General features: G+C 46.0%; 2 protein-coding genes across 6 annotated transcripts; both read right to left on the bottom strand.

Annotated features, from left to right (window-relative positions):
* Positions 1-241: 241 nt before the first annotated feature.
* TP53I3 (tumor protein p53 inducible protein 3) lies at positions 242-7,148 on the bottom strand. Of its 2 annotated transcripts, XM_013052962.2 has the most exons (6): positions 6,767-7,148; positions 6,320-6,472; positions 4,449-4,716; positions 2,623-2,835; positions 1,364-1,560; positions 242-580 (listed from the first exon to the last, which is right to left on the bottom strand). In XM_013052962.2, exons 2-6 carry the CDS (start codon positions 6,455-6,457, stop codon positions 398-400), a joined length of 999 nt encoding a protein of 332 aa, XP_012908416.1. In that variant the 5' UTR covers positions 6,458-6,472; positions 6,767-7,148; the 3' UTR covers positions 242-397. The 2 variants fall into 2 exon arrangements, with proteins under 2 accessions (XP_012908416.1, XP_044935251.1); XM_045079316.1 differs by lacking the exons at positions 6,320-6,472; positions 6,767-7,148 and adding an exon at positions 5,364-5,424.
* Positions 7,149-11,024: 3,876 nt separating this feature from the next.
* Positions 11,025-18,652, bottom strand: PFN4 (profilin family member 4). 4 transcript variants are annotated; one of them, XR_006606521.1, is made up of 6 exons: positions 18,328-18,433; positions 17,570-17,698; positions 16,854-16,991; positions 15,563-15,668; positions 12,699-13,182; positions 11,025-11,312 (listed from the first exon to the last, which is right to left on the bottom strand). XR_006606521.1 is itself a non-coding variant. In XM_013052964.2 (5 exons), the coding sequence occupies exons 2-5, from the start codon at positions 17,684-17,686 to the stop codon at positions 13,154-13,156; spliced, it is 390 nt and encodes a 129-aa protein (XP_012908418.1). In that variant the 5' UTR covers positions 17,687-17,698; positions 18,569-18,652; the 3' UTR covers positions 12,442-13,153. The 4 variants fall into 4 exon arrangements, 3 of the variants coding, with proteins under 3 accessions (XP_012908418.1, XP_012908420.1, XP_012908421.1); XM_013052964.2 differs by lacking the exons at positions 11,025-11,312; positions 18,328-18,433 and adding an exon at positions 18,569-18,652 and having other exon boundaries at positions 12,442-13,182; XM_013052966.2 differs by lacking the exon at positions 11,025-11,312 and having other exon boundaries at positions 12,442-13,182.
* Positions 18,653-18,705: the final 53 nt, after the last annotated feature.

The following is an 18,705-nucleotide window of genomic DNA, read 5'->3' as shown; positions in this document are numbered from 1 at the left end:
GGGTGGGCCCGGGCTGCTGGCGCCGCGCGGAGAGGCTTTCGGGGGTTGTGGCACGTTGTATGGTGGCTGACGCTGTTCGTTCGGTATCCGGGAGCCCCGGCCCCGGACCAGCCAGAGTTGCGCACCCACTGCCCCGGCCTTTGCTGTAATCCCTGCGACAACTGCGGTCGCGCCTCCCACCCCACCCGCGCCGCGGCGGCCCAGGCCGCGGTCTGGGGCCGCCGCAGTGAGAGGGCAACCCTTCAAATCTACTCTTTATTTCATTCGATTGTTTTTACACGAATCCGTAGGCGAGACCAGGGGAGGGCCAGGAGGTTACAGGGCGGCTTGGAGTGGCACCCGATCTCTTTCCTGCGTCCTATGGACTTTCTCCAGTTTGTCCTGGGAAACTTGTCCTTCACTGCGGCAGTTCCAGGACGATTTTGCCCACGTTCTTGTTACTCTCCATGTATGCATGGGCCTCTTGGATGGCAGTCACGGGGTAGACTCTGTCCAGCACGGGCAGTAGACGTTGGGGACTCTCCGTGGAGAAGTGGGGTAGGACTTGTTCTGTGAAAGCCTCCACCAGCCTTTGCTTGTACTTAAGATAAGGAAAAGAAGACATCAGCCTAGACAAAGACTTTACCTTGCCGCTCCCCATTCTCTTAGTAGTCTCTGTGCTCTCTCTGAAATGTGTACACACCTGAAGATGCACAGAGCATACCCACCCCCTTCACTGCCAGCATGTATGTGCATGCTCCCAAATGTATAATCTCTTCTGTACCAGGGAAAAAGCCTAAATCCTGTACTAAGATATTAGTGGCACTGACAACACCGACTGCTCTTAAAGGTTTAAAGCAGGTGGTGGCCACAGACAGGATTTCTGTTGGCTCAGTTCAAAAGGGATGTTTAAGCTCTACTATCCCACAGGTGTGAAATACTCAGCGGGAAAACATTCCCCAGTCTGGCACCTGCTGGAGTCCCACATAGAGAAGATTTCAATAACATAATCTATTGAAGGCAGAACCTTAACTAACCTTATTCACCTTTCTTATCACACCGAGAAGAGTTTTCCTTTGAAGACAACATCTTGGCACTATTAGAAATGTATTTCCTAATACTGTCAACGCTTTGTTCATTCTGTTAGAAAATTTTAAATAACAGGTGAAATGTTCCCTACGTTCCAAGATGTTGAGACTTTCTGTTGACTACTTTTAATTAGTTCTGTGAAAATGGTTACTTATTTATCCATGGGAGGGGGCAGGTTTCTACATAGGTGCTCTCACAGAAGATGTGTCAGATCTTCCTTTCTTGGAGCTACATAAACGCACCACACTTTTGTGGGTAATAATGACATCACGTTATCTTCTCACTCATCATTCACCTTTTTGTCCCTAGACCTCAGCAGAGTGGTGATCAGACTTCCTCGTTTAAAAAGTAGCTTTGAAAATAGAGGTCCACTGACGTCAGTTCCTCCCATCAGACCGTAGAGAATCCAGCGACCATCTAGAGCCAGGCAGTTGACGTTTTTCTCCCAGTAGGATCCACCTATGCAGTCTAGAATAAGGTTGACTCCAGCACCTTTCACAGGAAACACAGATTTGTAATGCTCCTCAGACACAGAAGGCTTTGTGCAAAGTAAGATTCCATAGTATATTTGTGAATATATGGGTATATACACAGGTGGGATTGGTAAATCTGTAGCTTGGAACTAGAAACACTACTCATAGTGGTTGTATGGGTGGTAAATCTCAGGTAGATCTTGGATCGAGTCCCGCATCGGGCTCTCTGCTCAGCAGGGAGCCTGCTTCCTCCTCTCTCTCTCTGCCTGCCTCTCTGCCTACTTGTGATTTCTCTCTGTCAAATAAATAAATAAAATCTTTAAAAAAAAAAAAAAAAAAAAGAAACACTGTTGTAGATGGAGTTTAGGTAACTGAACTTTATCATACATGTGTGCTGTAATTCATGTTTTATGATTCCTAGCCACAGCAAGAGGGAAATGGGGCAACACCATGACCTGGCTTATCTCTCTTGATCCCCCTTAAGTACAAAACTCACAGTCACCCAGGCACGAATGAGAACAGAACAGGGGAGGTCTGCCCAGTCTACAGGACAGGCAGGTTTGCATCTAAATTATGAAATGTCTGCACTGGGTTATCTGAATCGTAGTTTTACAAGTATCCGTTTCACGTTTCCTTTTTAACTCATGCGAAAAATGGAAAGGGATAAGCCAAAAACAGACACATTTGGCTTGGGAATACAGAGGCTCACCTCTTTAGAGAGCTATCATCCTAACCCTACTCTGACCACACCAAGCTCCTGTTAACTCATTGCAGAGTGACTCTGAAGAATGGCTCCTGGCTAATTCTAGTCCAACTCTCTCGGACTCATCCGGTTTCTAGAAAGCTATGAATGCTATCCCTTACGAGAATGCACACAGAATGCTATCCCTTACAAGAATGCACACAGAAACATTTTAGTCCTAACACTGCCTGCCTGTCTCCAGAGGCCAAACACCTGAATGCTAGAATTTGGCTGGGTAGCTGCTGTGTATTTAGCAGAGCACTGGCAAACTTCAGGCTGGTGAGGACTTGACTGAACCATCTCTGAAATTCCTGTTGGGCTACAGGAGCTACTGCTTACCTTTGGTGAATTTCAGTGTTGCTTCAGAAAAATCCTCTTCTTTGTAATTGAATCCGGCTGCTGCTCCAAGCTTTTCTGCTATCTGAAGCTTGTGCTGGGAGCCAGCTGTGACTAGAGGAATAGCTCCAGCCATGCGGGCGAGTTGGATGGCAGCCGTGCCCACACCACTTGATCCTGCATGGATTAGCACAGTCTCTCCAGCCTGAACGTTTCCTGCGGCACAAAGTACAGGAACCATTCTCTTTACAAGTGCTACACGTGCCCCACGCAGGCATATTCTACCACATGCCCCTGGCCCTGGCCCACCAAATGCCCAGTTTCTTGGTCTCTTAAGAGAACACGATGACAGCTCTTTTTTGTTTTACTGACTCTTATCAAAGTGGAAGAAAACCTTTTGAAATAAAGTTGTTAGCAGTCACATCCACAATCTGTTTTACTTAAGAAATGATCCCGAGATGCGCATCTCTGACATGTACCTTAATAGATAAGAATATGTACCATTGGGGCACCTCTGTGGCTCAGTGGGTTAAAGCCTCTGCCTTCGGCTCAGGTCATGATCTCAGGGTCCTGGGATGGAGCCCCGAGTTGGGCTCTCTGCTCAGCAGGGAGCCCGCTTCCCTTCCTCTCTCTCTGCCTGCCTCTCTGCCTACTTGTGATCTCTGTCTGTCAAATGAATAAATAAAATCTTTAAAAAAAAATGTGTACCATTCCCACTGTCACCACCTGAAGCCCGTTCCCCTTCAGTCTGAAACTGGTCTCCAACTGGTCTCAACGATCCTGTCACCATACACAACCATCAGGATCCTCTTACTTAAATGAAGCTTTCATTATGTCACTTTCTTCTCAAAATATAAAGTGGTTCTCAGGTGGCTCTTGCATCAGGTTCTGGCAATGTGCCATTCAAGGCCACTGAAACCCAGTCCTAGTGTCGTCTTTCACAGATGATAATCATCCTTCACTCTGAGTGGAGTAGCTGATTTTACCGGGTCACTGCCTTAAGCCACCAAGGCTTGCCTTCTATCACATCTCAACTTTACCCACCCTTCAAGTCCTTCTCTTCCAGAAAGCCCTCTCTTATCACCTGTGCCCACACTAACTATTCCCATCTTGAGTTTTGTTTTTTTTTAAGATTTCATTTTTTCATTTGACAGAGAGGGAGCAGGCCCTGGAGGGAGGAGCAGAGGGAAAGGGACAAGCAGACTCCCCGCTGAGCAGGGAGCCCGATGCAGGCCTTGATCCCAGGACCCTGGGATCATAAACGGAGCTGAAGGCAGATGCTTAACTGAATGAGCCACCCAGGTGCCTCTCTCCCTCCCACTCCCATCTTGAGACAAGGCCATCTTCTGAACTCTGTGGTTGTCTAATTTCTGTACATGCCTTGTCTTCCCAGTTTACTCTATTCCCTGACAACAGGGACCAGATCTTAAGCTGGCCCCATCATCTCTTGACTGACTTCAGTGGGACTGAGGAGGAATAAAAGACTGACTGGCCCCTTCTACCCCACTAGGGCTCACAGAGAGAAGCTCAGCAAGACTTTGAGCTGCTGAGACTACTGGTGGGCCTACATGTGAAGATGGGCACAGGCCTTCTATCCAGTGCTTTCTAGGCTTTCCATCTGCTAACCTTGGTTTTCAGCCTCAACATCAGGTCATTGGTAACATGGTATGAGGACCTCATACTACTGATAGTACATCAGGGTGCGCTGTTGGGTGTGGCATAGTGGCCAGGTCAAAGCCACCCCAGAAGACTGCTGGGTTTTCAGGTGGCTGAGTCATCAAGTAACGGAACCACACTGTATAGGGTGAGCATGGGGGGGGCCTCCTCACCCACGAGATGTAACAGCTGGAAGGCAGTAAGCCAGGCCTCTGGAATGGCTGCAGCCTGGGACAGGGTCATTCCTGCTGGGATGGGCATCAGGAACTCTTCAGGGGCAGTGACATACTGAGCCTGTCCCCCACCAGGCAGCAGAACCATGGCTGGGTCCCCAATTTTCCAGTGCCCCTGGCAGGCAGGCCCCAGCTCTGCTATGTGTCCAGATGCCTCCAGTCCCAAAATGCTGCTGGCTCCTGGGGGTGGGGCATACTGGCCTTGTCTCTGCAGAAAGAGGAGTGAGCTAAGTGAGCAGCATGGTCAGGAATGTGTGCATTACCATCCCTGGGCCTCTTCCAAAGCCCCTCTTTTTCTCAAAAAGATCAGGATAAAGATAGGGTTTGTAAGTCAGGAAAATAGACAAGAAAAGTTAATTCAAGCAAGATACTGTAGGTCATATAATCACTGGATGTCAGAACTGGTAGGGTCCTTAGCTATTTATCCGAACGCCTTGTTTTACAAATGGAGAAACAGACCTGTAAAGGGAAATGCCTTGTCCAAAGTCTGAAAGTAAATTAGTAAATTAGTAGCAAGACTTAGGAACAAAACCATGGAATACCCCCCTTTTTTTAAAAAATTTTTTCCCCCGGAAGCCCCATTAACTCCATTTAACCCCATTTCCCACAGATCAAGGGCTGAGCCATTGACACAGGGAAGTCAAGTGTAGCCCAGGACCAGAGCCAGATCTGGGTTCCATGATGGTGCCCACCAGCAAAAACCATGGACTCCTAAATGATTGTTCTCGTAAGTGCCAGCTCTGTCCTCACGCATTGCAATCCTCAGAAGCCTCCAACTGGAGGCCTCAGAGCAGAGGGGCTGAACTAAGAGTGTGTACTAGAACCATTTGAGGAGCTTTGTCAAGGTATACATGCCTGCGTTGTGGTCATGTTTATTTTTGAAAAGTGCCCCAGGGGTGTCTGGGTGGCTCAGTCGGTTGGACTTCTGCCTTCCCTCTGCTGCTCCCCTTGCTTGTGCGAGCGCTCTCTCTAATAAATAAACAAAAATAAAATCTTTAAGAAAGAAAAGTGCCCCCAAGTGATTCTGGCACGCTTCTGTTACCCCAATCAATGCAGCTGGCTCAGTTTAGCGTTTCAAACAGCAGGAAAAAAGATTCCTAGAGTATAGTCCCTGGCCAGCTCCCGGGACCCTACAGCTCCTGGATCCGACAAGCAGAAAGAGTGCAGACTTTGGATCCACAAAGCCCTAGATTTGAATTACAGCTGCCCAGATTACTGCTGTCGTGGCCTTGGGTACACTGCTTAACCTCTGACTCTGGGGGCGCCTGGGTGGCTCAGTGGGTTAAGCCGCTGCCTTCGGCTCAGGTCATGATCTCAGGGTCCTGGGATCAAGTCCCGCATCGGGCTCTCTGCTCAGCAGGGATCCTGCTTCCCCCTCTCTCTCTGCCTGCCTCTCCATCTACTTGTGATTTCTCTCTGTCAAAAAAAAAAAAAAAAAAAAATCTTAAAAAAAACAAACAAAAAGCAAAAAAAACCTCTGACTCTGTTGATCTGTATAATGCGGACGGTAAGCAGGGTTGCTAGAGGAGTGAAATGGAGACAGAGCAAGGCCTAACACACAGTCCCCTCAACAAAGAGCAGTTCCCATCTCCTTATCTGTTAGCCTGAGCAGATGATGGATTAACACAGCGTAGATGCTGCTTTGTAAACATGCCTGTATACTGCCTAGAACCCCCAGCACACATTCTGCAGACACATCCTGATGAATGTTACAGGCAATGCCCTAGGTCATCCCTTCATCTGTCTGGTAAATGTTTATGGAAGACCCTGGAATCCCACCCTGCCCCAGCCACTGCCTGACCCCTGGACACCTGGAGTAAGTCGGCCCGGTTTAGGGCACTGGCCGCCACCTTCAGGAGGACTTCACCCTCTGCTGGGCTGGGCTTGGCCACCTCCTTCAGGTAAAGGTTTTCTGGTCCTCCGGGCTTGTCGAAGTGCACAGCTAGCATGTTCTCTGAGGACACCTTAGAAGCAAGGAACGGAGTCCGAGGCCCTTTGCGGAGCGCAGCGCCCCCTGCCGGCCAGCGGCTTCTCCTTGGGTCTCCACGAGGTCTGACCCTCGCCGCTCCCCACCCTCCTTCCCGCAAGGTCCCCGCAGCCTCCAGACAGATCCCTCGCAGAGGACTCAAGTTAGGACTGGGGGAAGTGGGGACACCGTCCCAGAGCGTGAGGCAAACTGCGCTGCCTTTGGGCGGGAACACTCCTCCCACCCCCGCCCCCCGCCCCACGGGTCCGGGTGTGAGTTTCTGGAGACTTACTGGAGCCCGGCTCTGCGCTGCTCCCCGCGGCTCGGCGCGGTCCTGCGCTCCCCGCCGGCGGGTCCCCGCGAAGGAACTTCGGGGCCCAGCACGGCCTCGGCGGCGAGCGCGAAGCACTGTGGGCAGTACCGGGGGTGGGACTGACCCGAGCCTACCCTCCTCTTCCTTCGGCTCCTTCCCCTTTGAAGATGCAAAGTTAGTGGCAGCGAATCAAGTTCTGTTCGTTCTTTCTTTTCTTTCTTTCTTTCCTTCCTTTTTTTTAAAGCCTGGGGAAACGCATCGTTCTTCCCGTTGGCAGATGGTCCAGCCCCTGCTGCGAGAAGAAAGGACTTCCTCTCTCTCGGGAACTGGACTCGGACTCTGGGCCGGCGATCGGTTTTTCCAGCCAGGCCAGGCCTTTAGCTCCTGGTGTCGTAAGGCTGGTATCCTAAGTATGGGTCGGCAAGCAGGGTGCTGCTGCGAGGAAAGAGAGGAGGACTAGGAGAAAGGGGGAAGGTGAGCGCTGCCAGGAATCCTGACCTCTCCGGCTCTTCCTCCCGGGGATGAGGGAGCTGCTGCCCAGCGAGGCAGTCTGACTTTACGTTAAGGCTGTATGAATAGGCTACAGCGGGGTTTCTCAGGTTTGGCACTGTTGACACTTTGGGATTAAAAAACATTAAAAAAAATTTTTAAGGGGCACCTGGGTGGCTCAGTGGGTTAAGCCGCTGCCTTCGGCTCAGGTCATGATCTCGGGGTCCCGGGATCGAGTCCCGCATCGGGGCTTCTCTGCTCAGCAGAGAGCCTGCTTCCTCCTCTCTCTCTCTCTCTGCCTGCCTCTCTGCCTACTTGAGATTTCTCTCTGTCAAATAAATTAAATAAATAAATAAATAAATAAATAAATAATTTTAAGAGTTTTATTTATTTACTTGAGAGAGAGCATGTGCAGGGGTAGGGGCAGCGACAGGGAGATGCGGACTCCCCGCTGAGCAGGGAGCGCGGATGTGGAGCTCGATTCCCAGGACCCTGAGAACTTGACCTGAGCCGAAGGCACATGCTTAACCCACTGAGCCACCCAGGCGCCCCACTATTGACACTTGGGACTAGATAATTCTTAATTCTGAAAGCCTGTCGTGTGCATTGTGCAGTGTTTAACAGCATTCCTGCTCTCCACCCACTAATAGCACTAGCACCCCATCCAGTCTGGAAGAAAAAGTGCCTCCAGGCATGGGGGGGGGGCGCGCAAAATTGTCCCCAGTTAAGAAGCAATGGGTCCACACAAATGTGTGCTTGTATAAAATAAGTAACTTTTTTTTTTTTTAAAGTGTCTTATAATTTACTACGTCTTTACATGTATTCTCATTTGGTCTTCATAAAGCTCAGCTGAAAAGCAACTGAGATGTAGAAAGATTAATTTGATTTCAAGGGGCACATAGCTAGTGAGTGCCAAGCCAGGAATCAAATTCACATGTCCTGGTGCTGAGGGAGCTGGCCGAGGACAAAGCAAAAGCTGACACCCTGAAACCACCACTCCTGGGTGGGATCTGTGTGACATTCCTCCGGGAAACTTCCAACTATCTTTTTTCTTTCTTTCTTTCTTTTTTTTTTTTTTTAATTTAAAGATTTTATTTATTTAACAGAGAGGGAGAGTACAAGCAGGGAGAGCAGCAGGCAGAGGGGGAGGAAGAAGCAGGCTCTCCACTGAGCCTGGAGCCAGATGTGGAACTCCATCCCAGGACCCTAGGACCACGTCCCCAGCTGAAGTCAGCCACATAATGAACTGAGCCACTCAGGTGCCCCAACTTCCAATTATCTTAATGTCATTACCTTGCCAGAGGGTAAAACAACCTTAACTTGACCATGGCAAGGCCTCCAGGGGCTTGTAGGTCCTCTTGAATATGAAAGTTCTTTTGAAAACCTCTTTTTTCCTTCCCTCCCCTGACTCCCAAGTATATAATCAGCCACCCCTCACAACCCCAGGAACAGCAGCTCTTTCTGCCCATGGGCCTGTCCCCCTGCTTTAATAAAACCACCATTTTGCACAAAAGGTGTCTCAACAATTCTTTCTTGGCTGTCAGCTCTGGACTGCACACTGATGTGGGAAACAAAGGCAGAAGATGATTACATTTCCCTACTACCTATAGCTCATTGACCGGTCTTTGAAACAGGCAGAGTGACATTCCTCTAGGGACTCAGCTGCCTCCATGTTAATACTTGGCTAAGGGCAAAAGACAATCCTAGCCCCCACCCCCACCCCCATCCTGTAAGTCTACTTTAACATATAAAAATTCCTTTAGCAATTTCCTTTCTCTCAGGGCACCTGGGTGACTCAGTCGGTTAAGCATCAGCCTTTGGCTCAGGTCATCATCCCAAGATCTTGGGATGGAGCCCTGCATCGAGCTCCCTCTCCCTCTGTGCTCTCTCTCTCAAAAAATAAACAAAAAATCTTAAAAAAGAATAAAGTTGAGGGGCGCCTGGGTGCCTTAGGGACTTCAGCCTCTGCCTTCGGCTCAGGTCATGATCTCAGGGTCCCCCCTCCACCCCATCCCCGCGTGGGGCTCTCTGTTCAGCAGGGAGCCTGCTTCCTGGTCTCTCTCTGCCTGCTGCTCTGCCTTTTTTTTTTTTTTAAGGTTTTATTTATTCATTTGATAGAGAGAGAGAGAGAGAGAGAGAGAGGGAGAGCACTCGAGCATGCATGAGCACACACAGACAAGGAGGGGGAGTGGTGGCTGGCAGAGGGAGAGGGAGAAGCAGGCTCTCCACTGAGCAAGGAGCCCTATGTGGGGCTCTGTTCCAGGACCCCGGGATCATGACCCTAGCTGAAGGCAGACACTTAACCAACTGAGCCATCCAGGCACCCCCTCAGAGCAGTCTGATATTTATAATCATCCGGTAAAAATGTGCAAAACAGTTCTTTAACAGTTGGAAGTTTTAAAATGTAATTTTTCTTCTAGGACTCATATTTTCATTCTACTTTTCTCATAGAATTATATATTGCTATATTTTATACTTTATTGATCATTCTTATCTGGAACAAAAATGTGTATTGTAATTTAAAAAGTTATTTCCTGTGACCACAGGGCTCTAAGTGTTCAGTTTCTTCTGGATTTTATTATCATTACAATATTCTTAGTCCACAAGTGATCAAAACATTATTTTGAATTTTCATATTTTAAGTATAATTTGAAATATTAATAATTATTGAACATGGAAAGTAAAATTTTATTGGAAAGATAGCTCTTAATGACCATTGGTGGGGTTGAATTTTTCCAAGTAATTATGTCTGTGGTGAATATTCCTCATTGCTAGAATGAGACTGGGATCAACATTCATTCTCTTCCTATTTTTCATTTTTATAGACAAGCTCTGAGGAATGTAATTTGCATAAATTAGAAGGGAAAGAGGAATTTCATTATAGGAATGTCAGCCAAGTCTCTGAATACCTCTGAGTTATATGATTAAAAACTATATAATGATCTATCATTGAAAATTATTTTCAGTGATCTATGAGCTAGCAACTTAATTAGGTCTTTCTTTAATTTTGTTGAAAGCAAAGACTTGAAAACTACTCAACCTGTTAAAGGATTTGTTGTACAGCCGTATGTGTCATTCGGGGTCTTGATATCTGGGGTCATACTAACAAAACTTTGTGAGGGTTTATCAAATGATTATCAATTATAGCTGCTTTTTTTTTTTCACTTAGAGACACCTTCTTTAAATTGATATACTCACAAAGGATTCAGAAAGTAAAAATGTTAATTTCAATACAGTTTTGCTAAGACAATTTTTATTTTTAAAATTTTTTCCAACTCTATTACTTTAATTTTGTCAGTGTTCCAAGATTCATTGTTTATGCACCACACTCAGTGCTCCCTGCAATATGTGCCTTCCTTAATACCCACCACCAGGCTCACTCATCCCTCTACCCACTTCCCCTCCAAAACCCTCAGTTTGTTTCTCAGAGGCTAAGACAATTTTTAAAAATCAAGTCCTTCTACCTCATCATATACTTCAAATATATTTTCATTAACATCTGGGAGCTGCAGATTAATTATGAAAAACCTCTGTGACGTTCTTATTGGCAAAGCCAGTCCTCTTGTTAAATAATCAGCCAAATAAAATTACTTCCTATCAGAGAAGGTTTCTCATTTCTTAATCCAAGTAATCATTGTTAATACATGTCCTATGCCAATCATTTTTCTTCTGAATTTTAAGAAATATAGATAGGTAAGACATAGAAACTTTCTAAGACAAATGATGCAAAGATTTTCATTATGTCTCATTAATGCTCTTTACTTTATTCTCATGAATCTCTCCCTCACATATGATGTGATTTTTGACAACAGAGGATTAAAACATTAAAAAATACTTAGAATTTTCCTTCCCCTCACACATTGCAGGTTTTGCTATCCAGGCCAAGCATCACAGTAAGATTGGGGCTGGATGAGAGTACCTACCCCTTTCTTTTGTATCCTGGGGGAAGGGAGCTTGGGGAGGGCAGGTGGGCAGGTGGGCAGCTAGAGCTGAGATGACTCCTCAGTTGTGGCAAGTACATATGGAAATTGAGGATCTGGGAAAAAAATTAATCACTTAAACCCATTTGCACCTGTGTGCCCATTCTAAAGTCTTTTTGGACCACCAGGACACAAATCTCCCTCATTTGAAGATCCCAATGTTTCAGAAGATCATCCAGTCCCTGGGAACCTCTGCAAGTACTCTGGCTACCATCAAAGGGTCATTTTTGTGGGTCTCTCTTCAGAAATGGACCTAGTTGGAACTTTGTGATGAGAATTTCAGAACTTAACTGCACAGATCTACCTAGAAGGGCTCTAGACCGTGAGACACTTGCCTTGAGGAGGTTTACAAAAAGGGCCCCAGGAGGATCCCAGCAGCGCAGTGGGCATGTGTCCGGGAAGAGCTGGTGAGCAGCAAGAGGCTTCATGATGGCCTCTAGCACTTTAGACATTACCTAGAGTCAGACCTTCTGCCTTGCAGGCTCAAAACCCCAGCTTGACAGCATGTGGAGAGTTGAGTATATAATCTACATGATGTCAATGTGCTGATTTACAAGGAGAAACCATTCACGGGAGGACTGATGCCAAAATCTATAGGCAGGTCTACATGGAGAGCCCCAGACAGCATGTGTTTGGAATTCAGAAAATTGTACTTTGCCGCTTGATCATGTCAAGAACTGCAAGAGGTCTAAGACTTGATGCCAGGGGTGTAAGCTGTTCTCTCCTCAGGAGTACCTGAGAGTGTACCAACCAGGTTGGTCTGGAGTTGCCGTTAGGGGAAAGGAAGATGCATCATGCCCAGAAATGATCAGGGTGGAATCCTGAATTTTCAAAATAGAAAATTTTCTCTATAGCTCCCTACCCTTATTGTCCTGATCACCCAGTAAGTGACCAAGAGGAGATGAACCCTTTCTGGAGAAGGTCGCATTCTTTAACCATACTAAGTTATGTGGACTAAGAGGAAGTCAAGAAGATGAAGTAAGGGCGCCTGGGTGGCTCAGTGGGTTAAGCCGCTGCCTTCGGCTCAGGTCATGATCTCAGGGTCCTGGGATCGAGTACCACATCGGGCTCTCTGCTCAGCGGGGAGCCTGCTTCCTCCTCTCTCTCTGCCTGCCTCTCTGCCTACTTGTGATCTCTGTCTGTCAAATAAATAAATAAAATCTTTAAAAAAAAAAAAAGAAGAAGATGAAGTAAAAAATCTTTTTGAGTTGATTCTTTAAAAATTCTTTTGAGTTGACTTTTGAAAGGCCTTCCCCATGTTCAACAAAATCCAATGCCTGTAGGTGGTGGGGAGCATGGAACATCTGTTAAATACCTTGACTTGTGGCCCAAAGTGTGGCTTTTGTGTTGCCCTTCTCCCCAAGTCCTACAGGGGTGGTGTGGACCAGTGGATGTCACATATGTAATGAGTGGCATTACAGCTCTGAGTTCAGGGAACTTACCTCTTTTATAGCAAGCAGTAAGAAAGTTTGCTCTTTGTTCTGAAGGGAGGCATTACCTCCTTGTTCAAGGTTGCTTCCTGAAAAATCACCCAGAGAAAGGGCCTGGATGAAGAGTTGTTAGAGCCTTGCATTCTTGGCATACCCAGCAAGATGTATGGGAGCACAAGACCCTCAGGGAGGAGTCTCTCAACAGATATGCCCTGGGCAGATAGCAGGTTTCTCATACTCATGTCAATGACCAACACTTAAACAAACAAACCAAGTATAGCTTATAAAGAATTCCAATTAAAAAAGAAGATCTCTTGAAATAAAAAAAATTGTTCCCTTAACTTCTTCCTCTTTAGTATCTTCTTCCTAGTGTTTTCAACCACAAAAGAAAGCATGATTTTTTTTTTTTCCCTTTAGGATCTATTTCTTAAAATAATGAGAGCTGTCTTTCATAGTCCTCTGGTGACTTAATTTCCTTTTCTTCTTAGATATTCTCCTGAAAAGGAAAAGAACATGATGGTTATTTGTGAGCAACAAATTATCACCACAAAGTGCTTTATTATATTTATTCCACAGACATTGGGAGTGACTACCATGTGCTAGATTCTGGAGATACAAGAATGAATGAATAGTTAAGACTCACTCCCTGCTCTCAAACATACATATATCTCCTAGAATCTTTCACAATTAAACATTTTTAAATAGTCATAATTCTCTTTCTTAAAATGCCTATAATTATCATGTAGAGTGTTTTGACAGAAATACAATTATGAGAAAAACAAGTGAAGGAAACAGAAGTAATGAGACAAGTAACTGGCTCCTGAGTAGGTTTCAGCCTCAACCATCCCTCATGAGAATGCAGCCACTTCCAAGATCAGCCTAGCCCTTCCCGAGCAGTGGGATTTTAGTAGCATGATTCCAGCTATCTCCTTCTAAGCAGTACACACTCTTTGGAGCCTTTTGTGGTCCTAACAGGAGTCTCAACCTTTACTGCCAGCCACAGAATCAACCTTACAGTGGTCAGACAAGTTCCCAGGACAGATTCTGGCCTCTTGACAGCCTAACTGCCCATTTTCCTAGCCTCATTTTCTGAATACCTTTAATTAGATAATTAACCCCACTCTACAGGTCTCCATTTTGTCTTCCTGCTCCAGCCCTAGTCTATGGAAACTGAACCTCTCTCAAACTTTGGACACTTGCTCAGAAAAGGTCCTTGGTATTGCAATTGCCTGTTTCTCCCAGGTTGGAGTTCACTCCTTCTATTAGATGCTTCCAAAGTTGTGTCCTGTCCAGGCTCCGTCCTATTCACTCTTAGAATACCTTATTGCCAGCTATGTAGCATGGTTTATGACATTCCATGCCAGGAAACTGTTAACACCTGGGAAGGTCTGTGCATACATACATTTATGTGTGTATTTTTTTCTGTGATGGTACTTAACTTCTCAGTTAATTTTTTAAGATTCATTTCTTTGGAGACTTCCCTGATTCTGCTAGGCAGAGGTCACTCATTTATTTGTTCATCAAACATGTACTAATTGCCTATTCAACAGTAGACACTCTTAGGTACCAGAGACAGGAGATTAAAACCACAATTCTTATCTTCTAGGGGCTCACAGTCCAGGTAAACAAACAACTCTAGTGGCTCTAACAATAAAAAAGAACTCTAGTTATAAGCGTATGCATAAAATAGGTAGCATAGTGGAGAGAAGCTGAAGATTTCACTTGCATCTTCAATGATGGTTAAGCATTTGACAACTAAGGGCCCCTGGGTGGCTCAGTCGGTCAAGCATTTGCTTTTGGCTGGGATTGTGATCTCAGGGTCCTGGGACTGAGTCCTACATCTCATTCCCTGCTTAGCGAGGAGTCTGCTTTTCCCTCTACCCTTCCCCCCTGCTCATTTTTTTCTCTCTCAAATAAATAAATAAAATCTTTAGAAAAAAAAAATTTGACAACTGGATGTGAAAGGGCAGGGACAGAAAGGGACACTACAGATAGGGCAGCATGTATAGAGGCATGGAAGGTAGAGACTCTATCTGTTTACAGCTTCCATTTTCTTGCTTTATTAGGATAGTGTAGCACCCATAGGAGATCGTCACTGAATATTTCTTGAAGGAATGAAAGAATGGCTGCTTTCCTCACTAGTAGAAGTAGGGGCTTCTACTATCTTAAAGGAGTGTTCAAGCAATTCCTGCATTTTTTTTTTTTTTAGGAATTTAAGTTTACATTAAAAAACCTAAAATATAATTTATCATCATTAAACTCAACTTTCAAAGATACAGTTTTCCAGTTAGTCCTACATTAGATCTTCATTCAAAGACATAAAGACATGGAAGGGGAATGCAATAGACCTCAACAAGGGAGCTGCAGGGCTCAGTAATTTCTTTTCCTGTAAAGGGTCCTTTACATAGAGTGACCCCCAGCAGCTAAATTTCTGGTTTTACTTTTTTTTTTTTTTTTTTTTTTTACACCCTGCTGCTTTACTCACCTTTAGCCCCCCAACAGCTAATAGATGATGGGGTAGTGTGGAATGACTGATAAAGGGGTAAACTATATGACCCAAGACTTGTCAAATCAGGGTCTTAAAAGAGATTAAGAGGCACAGTGTGAGGCTTGGCCATGATACCAGCCAGGACAGAACAAAACTGACCCTCTTAGAAACAGAGGTTAGAGAAGCATTCTAGCAGTATTCCTGTCCCTGGAGTCCATTTTCACTGTGGCTCCGTTCTACTCCGTTGTTCCAGTGAATCTGTAAGTAACCCAGCATCCTTCTAATAAATCCCTCCCTTTGACCCTGCGTGGTTTGTATTGGCTCTCAGTGACTGGCAGTCAGATCTTTGTCATAGGGAACAAAGACAGGCGTGCGGAGACAAACTTACCCAGCTTCTCCGTGGCTTCCACACAGACACTAGGATACATGCCTTCAATGTAAGTTGCCACCAGAAGATATAGATGGGTCTTCACAACAACCACACCAGTGTTTTCCTGGATAAGAGTAAAACAGAATGCCCTACTTTCAGTTCTAGTCACAGGACTAGCAATTACACTCCAGTCACATTTTGTGCCATTTTTTTACTTCCATACACTCATAGTTTTGACTCTTCACTTTTTTTCCACTAATTTAGTTGTCTGCTCAAAAAATTTCAGACTTGTAATAACAGTATGTGTATTTTGAAAAAGTTCCACTGATTGGAATATACCCCATCCCAGTGAGAACAACTGATATAACAGGGGCGCCTGGGTGGCACGATTGCCTTCAGCTCAGGTCATGATCCCAGAGTGCTGGGATCAAGCCCTGTGTCAGGCTCCCTGCTCAGTGGGAGTCCAGTAGGAGTCTGCTTTTCCTTCTCCCTCCTCACGCTCACTGGCTATCTGTGTGTCTCTCTCTGACAAATAAATAAATTTTTTTTTAAAGATTTCATTTATTTATTTGACAGAGAGATAGGGAAAGAGCACAAGTAGGCAGAATGGCAGGCAAAGGGAGAGGGAGAAGCCTGCTCTCTGCTGAGCAGGAAGCCCGATGCGGGGCTCGATCCCAGGACCCTGGGACCATGACCCGAGCCGAAGGCAGAGGCTTTAACCCACTGAGCCACCTAGGCGCCCCTAAAATATTTTTTAAAAATGAGAAAGTAATAGATTTTGGAATTGGGCATCTCTGGGCTTGAATCCCAGCACCTCCATTTCCTGCAGCATGACTAAAGAAGACTTACTTAACCTTGCAAATGCTCTGTTTCCTTGTTCCAGTAAAATGAGGCTACTTTAGAATGCAGATGAAGTGTGCTTAACCCACAAGATAGGCCATCCAGTAAATGTGAATTTTCTCTTCTTATTTCCCTATAGGCAGTAGAGCTAGGAGAGGTGTTAAGCATAAGAATGTTATCTTTCTTTCTTTTTTAAAAGGAGCTTGTAGAATATAGAGTAGTGAAAAGAGATACTTCAGGCAAGTTTCTGTTGATAGATTTGGGGAATGGGTGTTTCTCAGGTAGGCTCCCTGTTCCTACTTTATTTTACGCATGTCTTCCTAAGTACTAGACCGCTGTCTCAGACAGTGTCACCGCAGGAATGGGGTTAGGTTGTTTTATAAATGGGATCAGGGGACACCGCAGATTGGAAATCAAATTCTTTTCTCAAGGTTTTTTACCTAGCTGTCTTCAAATTGTGAACACTCACATTCTTAGCATAAAGTGAATAGTCATCAGCTCGGATACATTTGTAGTCCTTTTCCTTGAAATACAATCCTTCTCTTCTAGTTTGCAAAGGGTTCTTGGCGAATCCATTCACAAGTGTTCGGATGTCATGAGGCATCATCTGCAGAAGTTAAATAGAGTATGAGTGGGTAAACTATGCAAGCTGGCCAAATTTTGGCCCACTGTCTGTTTTTGTAGGCCTGCCAGCAAAGAATAGTTTTTACATTTTTAAGTCATCGGAAAAAAGGCAATAGAATAATATTTTGTGATATGTAAAAGTTGCATGAAATTCAAATTTCAGTGTTCATAAATAAAAAGAGTTGTTGGAACATGGTCACACCCATTCTTTTATGTATGCCTGTTTTCCCACTCAAACTGCATAGTAGTTGTGTAGTTGTGACTCAGGCCATATGGCCCAGAAATCTAAAATGTTTACTATGGCTCTTTACAGAAAAACTTTTGATAACAATGCTTATGCCTGGGGTGCCTGGGTGGCTCAGTTGGTTAATTAAGCATCTGCGTTTTGGCTCTGGTCATGATCCCAGGGTCCTGGGTTGGAGCCTGCTTCTCCCTCTCTCACTTCCCCTTGCTTGTGTTCCCTCTCTCACTGTGTCTCTTTCTGTCAAATAAATAAATAAATAAATAAAATCTTAAAAAAAAAAAAAAAAAAAGCTTATGCCCAAACTTGCTTTTCCTTACACTAAATCCTGGTGATGCTACACACAAGCTTCGTTCTTGGAGCTTGATGAGGGCTGCACTGTCAACATGCTTTGTTCCCAGCAGAGTATCCAACAGTAAGTTCTGCAGATGGCTCATGCTCCCTCCGCTCTGAAAAGGGGAACTACAGTTGAAACGACTCACTCTGGCTACCTTTGGAAAGGCCTGCGAATACAAGTCTCCTTAGACACTTCAGTTTTCAGCGCGTGCACTTTGGAAGTAGGGAAAATGGTGGTCCATCATGTAATAGCCACCAGTATTCAAAGAGGAAAATAGAATCCTAGAAAATCGCAATTCATACAGCAGGTTATTGAGTTTGGAAAAACCACTGCTCACAATTTTCTAGTTATACCAATGGTTTGCTCCAGAGTCACCAGAGATTATAAACCCAAACCCAAACACCTGCGGGACGCAGAGCCACGGATCTAAGTTGACAAGGGTCAATGAGATCAGCGGGTCCTTACCCCTGACCAGCATCCCCGCGAACTATGGGTACTGATCCAGAGGATTTAACGCGTTTAAAGCGGCCTTTTCCGCATTTGGGCCTCCTTCATAAGGACAACCTCCACAAATACTAGTCCTTACGGGATACATAAGGCCAAGCGCCCTTTCCGGCCACTCCCTGCGCAGTGATTTAGGCCACGGGGCCGGAGGTAGGGGTGGGGGGGGTCCCTGAGGAAGGACTGGAGGCGAGGGAGGGGGGTGTTTAACGTCCAGTCGTGTTGGCTGGGAAGACGCACAGAGTGCTTAGGGGAAGGCGATGGTCCAGCGCGAGCAGAACGCAAGACGACACTCGGAAAGCAGCGCGGCCCTGAGCCAAGGGCCGGCGAGCCGAGCGGCGGCCCGTCAACGGGCGCGGGGGAAGGCGGGACGGAAAGGCGACGTGCCTAGCTATTGGCTGCAATATCTGCCCGTCACCGAGAAGCGCTTCGGCGTGGTTCGCTACCTCCGACCCGCCCACCAGCGCCCCAACCCGGGTACCCCGGTTATTTCTCCGCGGGGCTGGGCTCGGCAGCGCAGTTGCTCCGGGCTCGGGGTCGCAGTGGTGGCTGGTGGGGTTCTAGCTTGTCGTCTGTCGCGGCGCAGGGGCTGCGGGGGGCTACGTCAATTAAACACTG

This window comes from Mustela putorius, unplaced genomic scaffold (assembly GCF_011764305.1).
Source record: "Mustela putorius furo isolate JIRA1106 unplaced genomic scaffold, ASM1176430v1.1 tig00000281_pilon_pilon_pilon, whole genome shotgun sequence".
NCBI lineage: Eukaryota > Metazoa > Chordata > Mammalia > Carnivora > Mustelidae > Mustela > Mustela putorius.
Note: the sequence above shows the minus strand (reverse complement) of the source record. Positions and strands in the feature narration are given on the sequence as shown.

Coding starts and splice junctions, on each gene's coding strand:
- TP53I3 (XM_013052962.2), bottom strand. CDS start 6,457: ATGCTAGCTGTGCACTTCGACAAGCCCGGAGGACCAGAAAACCTTTAC. Junction 2,836..4,448: donor CCAGCTGTTACATCTCGTGG/GTGAGGAGGCCC, acceptor TTTGTGCCGCAG/GAAACGTTCAGGCTGGAGAG. Junction 1,561..2,622: donor AACACTGAAATTCACCAAAG/GTAAGCAGTAGC, acceptor TTCCTGTGAAAG/GTGCTGGAGTCAACCTTATT.
- PFN4 (XM_013052964.2), bottom strand. CDS start 17,686: ATGAGCCATCTGCAGAACTTACTGTTGGATACTCTGCTGGGAACAAAG. Junction 16,992..17,569: donor TAGCATCACCAGGATTTAGT/GTAAGGAAAAGC, acceptor TAACTTCTGCAG/ATGATGCCTCATGACATCCG. Junction 13,183..15,562: donor GGAAGCCACGGAGAAGCTGG/GTAAGTTTGTCT, acceptor TTTCCTTTTCAG/GAGAATATCTAAGAAGAAAA.